The 13097-nt window shown below is 39.6% G+C and overlaps 1 protein-coding gene across 1 annotated transcript in view; it reads right to left on the bottom strand.

Annotated features, from left to right (window-relative positions):
- LOC104376980 (cohesin subunit SA-2) overlaps positions 1 to 13097 on the bottom strand; it is a 64335-nt gene that overhangs the window by 11519 nt on the left and 39719 nt on the right. Inside the window, exons 14-25 of the mRNA XM_086609705.1 lie at positions 11462 to 11570; positions 10493 to 10610; positions 9516 to 9619; positions 8983 to 9075; positions 8808 to 8897; positions 8206 to 8409; positions 6556 to 6632; positions 5876 to 5963; positions 4776 to 4853; positions 2859 to 2951; positions 2043 to 2211; positions 8 to 159 (exon numbers count right to left, since the gene is read on the bottom strand). Of these exons, the coding sequence (XP_086465831.1) occupies positions 8 to 159; positions 2043 to 2211; positions 2859 to 2951; positions 4776 to 4853; positions 5876 to 5963; positions 6556 to 6632; positions 8206 to 8409; positions 8808 to 8897; positions 8983 to 9075; positions 9516 to 9619; positions 10493 to 10610; positions 11462 to 11570 (1375 nt within the window). The remainder of the gene's footprint in view (positions 1 to 7; positions 160 to 2042; positions 2212 to 2858; positions 2952 to 4775; positions 4854 to 5875; positions 5964 to 6555; positions 6633 to 8205; positions 8410 to 8807; positions 8898 to 8982; positions 9076 to 9515; positions 9620 to 10492; positions 10611 to 11461; positions 11571 to 13097) is intronic.

Here is a 13097-nt window from a genome sequence, read left to right on the forward strand (position 1 = left end):
ACATTACCTTCACATAACGCTTATAGATCTCAGCAGCCGCAGACATCTCTACCACGTTATACACTATTAACTTGCAATATGCCGCAAGAAGACTCCGCTTTTTGTGCAAGTCGTCAAGTTTGCAACTTTCATCCTTTCTCTCCTCCTCTTCTGTCAGGTCTAGGGAAACAAAAGCATTGAAGCCTTGTTCTACTACTTTACTCAAGATATCTCAATTTTAATGACCAACTTTCATCCAAATAGCACAGACTCAGCTGTTCAGTCAACACGCCAAGCGACAGATGCTACCGTTCATTCCTGTGTATATCAGAAAACACAGGTTTATTTCCATTTCAAAGCTTGCAGCTGATAACAGTGAGAACGATTTACTTGCAATCTTCTACTCTGATCTTCATAGGGCTTTCACATTTCTACTAGTCAGAATCTCCTTGTACAACACTGCTCACAGCTACAGAGCAGATTCAGAGTGCAGAATAAAAGGCACAAACACACCAAATGGAAGAGATCAGACAAATTACACGTTTTTTTTCTTCCTCAGAGTAACACAGATGCTAGAAAACCAGCACATAACTCATCAGAAACCCTACAAAAGTTGCTGTACACAGTCAACAAGAGAAGAATTCAGGTGAAACTCTCCAAGTGGTTATCAACAAGAGTGAAAGAAAAAAGTCATTTCATATCATTAAGAACATATTAAGTCTCTGGAACTTGGGTTAACAACTAGCTGGATAACTTGTGGAAAACAAATACTCTTAAGAGTCTTCCAACACAGCTATGAAGGTGCTTGGGGAGAGCTTCTTGAAGCAGGAGAGCCGAGATACACTCTTTCCTGCTGTGAATGTAATTTATCAACTGCCAAAAGGCTTCAGTCTTTCACCTGTAATTTTGATGTGGACTGTCTGGGCTTCTAGCATGACTGTGGGCCTGGAAACAAACATAAGGCAAGTAACTGATCAGAAGAATCTGCAAATTAGAGTTAAAACTAAAATGGAGCAGCTGCGAGCTGTGCACACAGACAAGCACAACCACAGCATGACAGAATCGCTCATTCAGGAAGTAATCTGCAATGGGATGACAGGGATCCTTTGTAGGGGGGGCCGAGAAATTGAAAGCATCACACAAAACAAGTCTGAAAAAGATCTCAAGCCATCTAACCCAAAACAGGATCAACTTTATCAGTTTCAGATACATAACATATGCAACCTGAAACAAAATCTGCTTCAAAAATTCCCATGACTCAGATACTAAACCTACTTGACCAAACTTTTCTATTCTATCTCTAACTTTACCAATAAGGATTCTCTTCTACTATCTCCCTGTTGCAATTTAGGCCCATCACTTCTTGCATATACACTGTGACCTGGAGAAGTGTGGTGTCTCAAATTGAACATGTAACTCCATCTGAACAGCTGAAGGACAAGAGTTTGACACAATAATCTAGAACAATGCTTGATTTTTCAAAGCATGACACTTGAACTCAGCCTCAAAACCACAATGCACTAACAATCTATTTTCAAAACGCTCCCAAAAGAAATCAGCCTTCACAATAACCACCTCAATTTGGCATCTGAATGTGTTTGAAAAAGGCAACAGAGCAACAAGTACACAGATATTTCCCACTAAAGCTGCCCCACACCCCCCAAATGAAAATCCACTTGTCCTTTACTCTGATGGCTTGGAAGTGTCCACGCATTGACAGAGTCACACCGTAGCACTGCAAAGCCTTTCACAGAGGTGGTTAACACCACCATCTGTATCGCCAAAGTCAGTCTACCAATTAATTTTACATTCTCACTTATTCCTGCATTACATCAGCCCTTTCTACCTAGAAGTAAACTGGCAGCCATTTCCAGTGGTTGATCCACAGTGGACACAGTGAATAACAGGTGAACCTCTTTGTTTGTAAAGGGGCCCAATCCCCCCAAAAAAAAACAGAAAACCAACCAAAAAAAAACCCAGCCCCTTTTCTTGGTATGTTCAGTACAGATGACAAACAGCAGCAGAAGTGGTAGACTGCTTCTCCAGTGATGAAGATGTCTAACCTTTGCTTTCCTCTTCTTCCTCCAAGAAAACATGTTCCTGGATAAAAAAAAGCAGTTTTTCCTGAAGTGATGTGCTAGGAAGACAATCTAGAAGTCCAACTGCTTCTTCATTACTATTTGAATCCTGATGACTCAAAATCAGCAACCAGTCACAGAGTATCATGAAGGCCTGTATCAAGCAAACAAAGCCAAAGAAGGACTTAGAGACCATGCTACTTTTCATGCCAACTCCACTTTGCATCTCTATCAAACACCACAAGTCACAATCTAGCTTCTATCCCACTTCTTCCTTGCAAGCTATAGTTTTCTGTTCAGCCCAACCTGCAGTAAAAATGCCGCAGCTAAGCCCTTCCAGAACTTGTACCTTAGGATACATATATGCAAGTATCATGCATGAATATCACCTAAAGATTTTCACATTTCCATGGGAAAGAAGAAGAGCTCTATTATGCTAGAATATCTCTCTATTAACGCGTGTGAATCACTGGACAATTTCACCAAACTTTTCTTTTTTGAAGTAATATTCATAGCAGGGTATTAATAAAGCAATGATAGCAACTAGTACACTGATCAGTCTAATCAGAAAACACAATGATTACAGAAATTGAGTCCTTTGTAGCACTTAAACTAACATAACTTTAATTTTCCTTTAAAATAAACAGTTGAAGATTTTTTTAAAGAGTTATGCTGTCTCTCTGCTAAGAGACAAAAAAATAGAAAAAATCAGTAGAAGGAAATACTAGTATGAAAAGAAAGGCAGGCATTTAAAAGGAGGACTGAGCATGTATGCCAATTCACTGATATAGAAATACAAACCTTTTCTCTTACATCTTTTTCCTTATGGTGGAGGAAGCACATGCAAATCTGACTGAAACGCCTCAGCTCTCTTCTCAATGCAAAAAGAGTCTCCTAAAAACATATTTTGGGAAAGCAACAGGATAAAGATGTTAGAGACTGTGATTCAACAGAGAATTATAGAACAAACAACAGTTGCATCTTTCTTCCACTGATATTATTCATTTAAGATAGCACATCTGATGACATTATGAAAGAAGCTGACATCTCACAGTAGCAACAGCTTACTAGCTATGAACAACTTTAAAATCATGTCTTGTTTTCAGGCACAGTATCTGGGATAGAAAAGTAAATCCATAAAACTATATGCTTTTGGCCCCACTCTGGTGCAGAAATGTGACAAACACTAGTAGGACACGTGCATCTGTTATACTTGCGGAGGTTGGTGGTATTCAGCAAGTCACAAACTCCTTGTTTCTCCATCTGTAGGATGGGCAGCTCTAATAGCATGTATTCCCTAACATGTCCCTCAGGAAAATTGTGGTCCATCCCACCTAATTTTCAATGTAAATTGCCTCTTGGAGTTGCTCTTCTCTCTCCCTCTATTGACTGTAGAGGGAACACAGTTAAACCACACTGCTAACTTCAGCACTCAGAAACTTAGACACCTCTCTTTGTTAAGACACTATTTGATTTGCCCACAGCCACATAATAGACTTTGTGATCCTTCGCCAGGTCCCAGCTGTTGCATTGCACTGAGCTCTGAGCAGTCAACAGAAGAGGAATGCCCTTACCGGAGGGCTGGATTTCATGCTATGCAACCGTATCTCTATAAGAAAGGGGATCCATCCCAGGGCATGCTGAGAAGAAGCAGAGGGGGAGGTAAAACATTGCCTTAACACTACTGGAGGAGGAGCAGGGGGAAGAAACAGTCCTAGAGCTGCTGTCCAGGAAATGTTCTTTTTTGCTCTTGGAACTTCTCACTCTGCCAATATCCAGATTTGGCCCTGCACAGTGGGCCATAACATTTTGCTTCCAATCAAAATCTGCTCCCATATGAAAGGCCAAATTAAAAAATGTGCTGCCCCATTATCAGTCAAGCCAACCATGTCTGGACTGAAAGGCAGAACATATTAGAGCAGTGAGAGATGCGGACCTCTCCACAGGAATGGAATGGGACAGGAATAGATAGTGAATCAGTCACCAAATGGGTATCCTCCCAGCTAGCACTGCTCACACAAAACAAATGTCCATGTCAGCGTCCTGTTCTGTACGCACACGAGCACCAGGGGAAGGGGACAGAATGACAGAAGCAGCAGCACTCAGTGTAGTCAGAAATCACCACAAAGAGGAGCCGCACATATACGCATTCACACATGAACCAAAGCATAACAGAGTTTTCCTCTCTAGTGTCTTAAACCAGGCTGTCTTCTGAAACCCCTGCCAGAGCTGCCACTTTATGAAACCAATTAAGAAAGCAAACTGTTAGCTAATGAGAAGTTTAACACTTTCCTCAAACTTTCTGCCAGAAATATATAAGTAAAACAAGAAAATAAAAACGAAACAAAGCAACAGAACTTCTTGGGAGTTTTCATTGAATATTCCTTGTTGCTTAAAACAAGAAAACAACAGTTTGGCAGTGGAACAAGCTCCTTATCTCCACCAAGCCCCAGGAATTTGATGCACATGTTTTGCAGTAAAAATAGAGGTAAACCATTGTTCATTTATTCTCTTGCAGACTGAAAAAGCATAAACACTTTTTTTAAAAAAAGAGAGCAAGATAGAGAGAAAATGCCTCAACTCTATTTGGTTGCCTCAAGAAAACACACAAATTATCTTCTTAGAAAGCTTGTTTTTTCTGGCAATCTGAGAACAGAAAAGCAACCTAAACTTCTAGAAGCACAACTCTGGATTTCAAAATTACGTGCAGTGGCCAACCTTGGGAGAATTTTCCGAAACTGCAGCTAGTTGCCACAGGAGAGAAAAATACGTGCACTGAAGAGCTGGCAGGATCATCTGCAAATAAACACACATGTCCTTTATTTACATGAAAGACTCAACAGTAAAAAGCTTAGGACTAAACAAAGCATCCAAGCCTGACATTCTGCATACTGCTTGCATCACCATTTCAGCACTGTAAAGAATTTAGACCCTCAAAATAAACTTAAAAGGTTTACATACAAGTAAACGTTGCCTTCGAGAAACTACATTACTAAGGTGCTGCTTCTGCAGAACTCGTGATGTCTTGACGAGTTCACTGGGAAGTAACCATGCACTAAAAAGGGTGTCCACAGAGGCTAACTTCAGCTTAGCTTCTCAGGATTCCTCTGCAGTCTTTGATTAAAGGCAGTCTCCTCCAGAGGGCAATTCAGAGCAGAAGCCAAACCTTGGTGCTCCAATGCTGCATCTAAAGGAGTCTACCTCTATCCGCTGGCTGCAGGCTCTCTCTACTCAAATCAAATTTCAGCCCTTCCCAAGTATCCTCAAGCTCTCTCCTGAAAACGGGGGCTGATTAACATTCAAGACTGCTGAAGTACCTCACCTTGTAATCCCAGGATACACACCTCCACCTCAGCACAGCCAATGTTTGAGTTGAGGCAACCAGACAACCAAAAGGCTGCACTTGAGACAACTGGTAATTACAAACCATCTTCACCAAGAGTCAATCTGCAAGCAATGAGTCCAAAGTATTCCCATTTCTGGTTACATGCAGTGTATAAGGGGCTCCTCACAGTCCCAATAATTTCATATGTACCAAGAGCAAGACTGTGCAATCAATGGGAAGTACTAAGCACGACAAAGGATTGATCCAGATGTCAGATGATCACCATAGTTTTCAATAATCTCCAAAATATACTAATCCATGGCATGAATTTACTGATTACAATAATGTTATACCAAAGACAGCTTCATTTTCCCAGATCAAGAAATGGAAACAGTATCTTTCTGCCTCATGGGACACAGATATATTAATATTTCATAATTTTCCTTCTTTCAAAAAGAAAAACCTCTTTCAAGGTTAAATATTAACAACTCACCAGAACAGGCAAACTCCCATGTTTCATTTCAAACATCAGCAATCTTAAAGTCTTGTCATACAGATTCCACTTGGTGAGATCATGGGCACTGCAAGTGAAAAAAAAAAACAGTAATGATAAAATAAGCAAGACATGAAATCTCACTTGACCAAACAGGTTAAATGTATCCTATTTTTGCCTTCATCTGATGTACAGCAATAATGTTAAATAACTAATTATTAATTATAAAGAGGGGAAACGAAATTAAGTTTTTCATAATCTAATGCTGTAACCTTCAGTCCAGAGCTTTACAGTCTGCATTCCTACCACAAAACTGCAGTGCCGTGAGGAGAGGAAAAAGAAGCTTGAGCTCTGTACCTTCTTCTACATTCTATCCACACTCTCTAAGTGCCCAAAAAGGTCTAAAGAACAATAAAGAACAATTTCCCCACCCCACTTTAAAAATCTGTTTCTAATACTCTTGAGTGTTCGCAACTCAACATTAGATTTCTCTTTGCAAAAACAGAGCAGCCCCAGCACACGGGATAGGTAAAAGATACATTGAGAAGAAGGGTCATAGGGATCAGTTTCATTCCCTTGTGAAAAATTAAAAACAACAAATAAGAGCAATTCTCACTTTGCGCCTGTTAGGTTGACACTTAAGTATATGGGGAAGAAAACTGTGTAAATAAATATCTCACTTATGAAAAGTTGCTACTCTTCTCAAAGCGGAGTGCATCCGGGAAATTTCTCCTGCATCTTCATAAAATCCTTCTTCCTAAATTACGAAAGTTTAGGAAAGAGAAAGGTATTAGCTAGTGTGGGGCAAGTCAGCTACTATGTTCTCTTCACAACAAACCCATAAGCTTCAATTACTCTCCTCCAGCTCTCCCCAGTCCTTTCATCTTTAACCATGCTACTCATGTCTTCCTCCACCGTAAACAGAAAACACCACATTGAATGCACAGAAATTTTGTACAAGGAAATGTCTCTGTCATTAATAAACCCACGGCAGCCTCCCTAGGCCACGGTATTGCTAACACTGAGTAAGAACTAGCCATTAGGCTAACACAGAAGTGCGAACCCTCAGATTCAGAGGCCATTCATGGTCCCTCACACAGTTGTTAAGGATCTCTGGAAAGCTAACTGTTCACATGGTGCTGACTCTCCTTGCTTCCAGCTGCCAGATCACATTCAAAGATAGCTAAAAATATACTAAATACTTTCCCATAGATGCAATTGCTGCAGTTTCCACAAGTATACTACGTGATTATGGGAGACGGTATATACAACCAGGAATTAGAAGGGAGGGGTTCTAGAAGAAAATCGCTTTATTTAGATATGGATCACACTACGAAGGAGTCGAAGAATCCCTGCTCTAGCACTTATCTTGTTTCTCATAAGTACACATTCTTCCATATTGACAGAGATATCTATTTAAGACCAACAAAATAAATCCAATCTGAGGTTAGGGGATTTTTTCGGCTTGACACATTTTACAATATCCCGGTGTCCAATAAAAACTTGCTAGTGTTAACTCTCATACCATGGCATGACACCTGTTCATGACGGCACAGTTGATCAGATCAGCTGTGGGCTTCTGTTGTTCAGTTCAGCCAGCAAGCTATTCATATCATCACCAGCTGTTTCTGCTTTTTAGAACTAATAAAAAACTTTGAGGGAGACTCCACAGTCCTCCTTCAAGGGGAAAGTTGTCATTTCAAAGACCCCAAAGCTATACAATCTGCATTGCAGATTGCCGGCTTGTTCTTTTTCCTAGTACTATCTCTACAGCCAAAGCGGTAGCACAAAGGACATCTTGTGTACAGTCAAATATGGAGAAGTACTGACCTATACCTTCTTGGGAAGAGTGTCATCACCTAAGGCCAGGTTGGATGAGGCTTTGGGCAACCTGGTGTAGTGGAGGGTTTCCCTGCCCATGGCAGGGGGGTTGGAACTAGATGATCTTTGAGGTCACTTCCAACCCTAACCATTCTATGATTCTATAGATCTGCAGCACTTATTAGCTTATCTTGCATAGTATCTTTGGCACAGTAATGGTGCAACTATGGAGCCTGGGTCCAGAATATTCAGAAGACATAAAATGCCCTGTTGTTTGTGTGGACTACCTTGTTTATTATTTTCCCCACTCTATTCCTGCCAAAATACATCTGCTTCATTAGAATGTAAACAGTCAATCTTTACAGAGGTGCAAATCCACCTTTGAAAGCTCTACTCCACTCAAGCAGAAACAGCAGGCAAAGAACAGTGCTATATTCCCCTTAATTTTTTTGTCGTTTTATTTTTCATAGGGAAACAGTCTGTTTATCTCCACAATGAGTCACACTCACCTTTTGCCAGAAGCCATCTAGTAGCTGGTTAAGCTGTCCCATCAACTCATCTATCAGCTGAGTTCGGGCACGATCCACCTGGTTATAGATGGCAATTTCTTCACTGCAGAGGATATAATAAGTCCTGGAGGAAGCCTCAAGGACAGACACATCAGAGTGTTTGGCCACAATGTCTTTTACCTCTCTCAGCAAAGCATCCAAATGCTGCAGGTGATAAAAGGGGTATTATAGGTAAATTGCACAAAACTCCACTTATGCTTTAGATGCATGTCACTAGGCCCATGTATCTCTATCAGTCACACAACCAATGTGAAATAAATGCCAGTCTAAGGAGCAGAGGAGCAGGAACAGAAGACACAACACGAAACCACAAATCATTACCCACCAGTCACAGCATATCAGAATCAACAAGCGCTAAGGCTTTTCTTTGGCAGTCCCAAATCAAAAAGTAAAGCCTGAGTAAGACCACTTTCCTCTAGGTGTGAGACCATTTCTTTATATTTCAACAGTCCCCTACTTGTGCCAAGTCTCACTAAACTCTGTCCATTGTCACATAAATTTAGTACATTTCACAGGAACAGACTACCCCAATTCACATTCACCTTCTCTAGATGTCCCATACTGCAAACGTCTAAATCATAATACTGAGGAATCTGCAGAAGATTTGCCACTTTTTGTGCATCTGTTGAATACTGCAGAGAAAAAACAGGATATGAGTACACTGCAGGAATTTTAATGAAATATTTAACATGCATTCACAGAGCAGCTGTTAGTTACCTTTGCCAAGAGCTGAGGAAGCACCATAATAAAGTGTTCAGTAATTTTGGTACAATCTTCCAATTGTATTTTCTTTTCTTTTACTGACAGAATCTGCAGATAAAGCATTTTGTTTCAATATAAAATCTCTTACATTTGAGTGGAATTTTACATGTAACCCAAGGTTAACTCACAGGCCTTTGTCTAAAGCATATCAAGCTAAAGATAAATATACTTTACCACGGGGACAACCAAATGCTTTTTTATTTTTTGTTAACCTTAAATTAGATGCAGATCACTGAACAGCTATATCTTGTGGATAAAATGCTTCCCATTTGTCAATAAAATGCTTCAACTGGCTTTCCTCTAATGCTCATCTCCTTCAAAATCCACTAGTAATAAGATCTAGAGGTCAAAAGACACTGTGTCGTTTCATAAAAATAAGCCACTATTTCCTAAGATATACCTACCACTAGAAACATGCTGTCTGGCAAAGCACATAAGGCAAAGAGAATGTGATTACAGGACAATAAACAAGACTAAGATGCACTGACTTTTTTGGCTGCACCTCTGCCCGCTGGAGGATGACCTTCAGCTGCTTCTCTAACCGTTGCGAGGATAATTTCAATGAGAGTGCTTTCGTGGGCATCACTCAGTGCTGTAAGTAAATCAGGCTCCTTTCAGCATCACACAAAAGAAAAATGAAGATGCAGCAGTAGCTAATGTGAAGCCTACTCATTTATCTGAGCAACTGTGGAAGGACACTAGAGAAAGAAAGATGCGGTCTTGCTAAATAAACACCTAGAGAGCGTTTGATCTAATTTGAAGAAAATTATTTTCTACTTTTACTGAACACAAAAACAATTATTCCTTTTCATGGTCAAACTTTTCAGGGCAGTTTTAGCGAGGCCTACTTCTACTGACTACTATCTCATTTAGGACAAAGCTGCTTCTTTTAAGTACCAAAATGCTTTAACTCACTGGGTCTACAAACTTTGATTTCAATCACACAACCACATCCAGCTCTACGACAACAACTGTTCACAGAATCATGGAATGGTTTTGGTGTAGAAGGGGCCTTAAAGATTTATTTCAGTTCACTTTAAATAATTCTACTAAAAACTAATCCTCTAGAGCGCTAGATGTCAAAGAACTCAACACATTACTCATTTTCTTTTCAGGCATGAACAACGGCCCAACAATACTGCACGTCAATCAATTAATACCTTTAGATTCTTAAGTTCTGGACAAACAAACAAACAAAAAGTGAATGCTACATCAGCGTTATGGCTTAATTATACAAGTATTCTTGTAAAGTTTCTAAACTAACATTACATAAATACAGAATAAAACAAATATGTTGATAAAAATAACACATCAGCAGTGCATTGAGTTTCATCTGTTTTATGGCCCTTGGGGATCACAATTTGGGATTAAAGGGTACTGCAATATGAAATGATCCTAAACAGCAAGGTTCAAAAAGCAGTATCAGGAGATTGATTCAGATAAAATTATCTCTTTGCTTACCCACCTTCTCCACCTTCTTCAGCATTTTTTAATAGAAGAGTAGTCATGCACTCCCAGTCCTTCAGGAATTTGCCTGCCCAGTCCCACAAGCTGTCTATGAGGTATGCAACATGTTTGTGTAGCTAGAGATTAAACACACAGGTTTATGGAAGCAAACATGTCATTAAAAGAAATACAGTTTTATATGTTCCTCTTCCTTTTTCCAATTACAAAGCTGTGTCATTCACACATATATTCAGACATAGTATTCCAACGTATATTTGGTTTGAAGCTAATCAACATTTAAACACCATGTCTTCAACCTGATACAAAGCAGGAAAGTGGGGAAAAAAGCAGGAAGAGCAAGAAAAAAAGCTTTCTTTTTCTCTTTTTAGGATAACTTTCCTTTGCAATTTAAGTAATCTCTTTAAAACTAGCTTCTGTATTGCTTTTATATTGCTGATCATAATAACTAAAAATCCAACCTTGGGACTAGAAATGAGTCAACATTTTAAGCAATGTCTGTGAAATTCTTTGCAGAAAGGTTAAAAACTGCTGTGCCTGAGACACTTTGGCCGGACATAGGTCTGTACCACTGCAAAAGCCAAACAGTGAAGTATAGCACTTAAGCTGATAAAATCCTCAGTAAAACTACGCAGTTCTTAGTCAGCATAGAGCCATGGTACAGCAATCCACATCTGCCTACAGAAAGGTACACATACCAAAAACCCCTCAGTTAGGAGCATTAGCCTTTCAGGCTGTTTTCAGAAGCTGCTTCAGCACTGATTCTCTCCATTAGCATAGTTGTAAATTAGTTTTAATACAACAGAACAGAAATGTCTTCATTAAAAACTCATCCTAGAGAGCGGAAACATCCTAAACACCAAAGATTTCAGAGCTCATCACCAGAAATAGTTTTCAAAAGGAAGCCAATACTTGATTTAACATGCAATGCTGGATTTAAAAGGCTTACTGCAGGGACTCTTCTCCTCACCTCACTCTCCAGGAAAAAACATATTAATCTTTTCAACTGGTCAGTACTCGCCCCAAACTTCCCTCCTCCTTTGGGCTGAACTTCTTCATCTCCCTCATGACTAAGCAGCCTGCCAACAGAAAAGGAAGTCAGTCCAGTTCTGCCACATTCTCCTTATACTCATTTGCCAATGTAACACTAATTCTGCCAAGATCCCAAGGACTGCATTTCTTCTAAACGTCTACTTATTTACTCCAAATCACATTAGACTTTTTTATCAGATGAAAGGAAAAGAGATTAGATTGTTTTCCATTATGAGAGATCTGCTATCCCTGTGAGAGACTAGTTCTGACAGTTTCATCGGTACCCTGCCAGATTTCTGGACAACAGATGCAGATTCCACAGCACTGAATGTATAATGAGGTAGGCATTTGCTCATGCGTGAAAAGGGGTTTTCACTAGACTGAATTTAAACCTTAACAACTGAGTAGAAATATCACATCATGGTTCATCTTTGAACTGAAGCTTCTCAAAGAAAGCACAGTATATTGTGTTTGTAAGAGGCAATTTACTCAACTTCACAAATACAGTAGAAAAACTTCCTCTTCTGTCTCAAGTATGAAGCACATGACACTTTGATTTCCATTTCCCTCTTTATCCAAAATGAGTGTGACTGTACTGCTCACAAAAGGTGCTAATCCCAAGACAAATACAGGAAGGCCATCCTCACAGACTAATGCAGGGCCCAAATGGCTTGGATTTAAGAGCAGGACCACACTACTCAATGTCAGTAAAAGCTTATACTTTCAGAAAGTGTTTTTACTGGTGTAACTTATGCTGAGTAACCTAAGTTAAAAATGCAGACATTGAGGAGATTTCACTAAACCAAGAAGAAGGAGGCGGGGGGGAGCATAAGCACTTGCACTAGAACTTTTACCAGTATGACCAGGGAAAGGAGGGTGTCACTAACATTTCTATCACGCTACAACAAACATTTCTATACGGGCAGAAATGCTGCAGAGAAGAACTGTGCAAACAGGAACAACTATGAGGTTTACAGGGTCAACACTGCACTGGGAAGTGGGGTAGAAAAAGTTATCAGGGCAATCAATTCAGTAGCAAAAAGCAAAAGTGTTCTGAGTGGAAAAAAAACTGATTTATGATAGAATATTAGGATCAACACAAAAGACTAAGTAAGACTAGCAGATGTGATAGAAGACTCATCAAAACAGAAATTTATCTTCATTTGTCTTTCTGTTGGACTTGGCTCCACAAACCCCAGAATATCAGCAATTCAACTAGATAGGAAGAGACAACTAGGAGAAGATTCTGCGTGTATGAAAAGACAAATCATTATTATTTCTGAATTTTTCCCCACTAAAGTCTTGCCAAAATATTTTTATTTTCATTCCTCTTTCTAAGGCAAAATTATTTCTCTCAGCCATAGAGACAGAATATTTATTTCTTCTCTTTTTAGCACGCCAACTCTATTCACTTCATGCAACCATTGTTATAAAAATCCCATTTGTAAGAGTTACTCCTGGGGAAGATAAACCCTGTACTTCATTAACCTGACAGAAAATTGGGAGGGCTTTTTAATCTGCTGCATCTCTCATTATTCTAAGCCTTTACAATGTATAAGGCAACTTCCAAAGGG

The sequence above is a fragment of the Tauraco erythrolophus genome, chromosome 1, assembly GCF_009769465.1.
Source record: "Tauraco erythrolophus isolate bTauEry1 chromosome 1, bTauEry1.pri, whole genome shotgun sequence".
Taxonomy (NCBI): Eukaryota; Metazoa; Chordata; class Aves; order Musophagiformes; family Musophagidae; genus Tauraco; species Tauraco erythrolophus.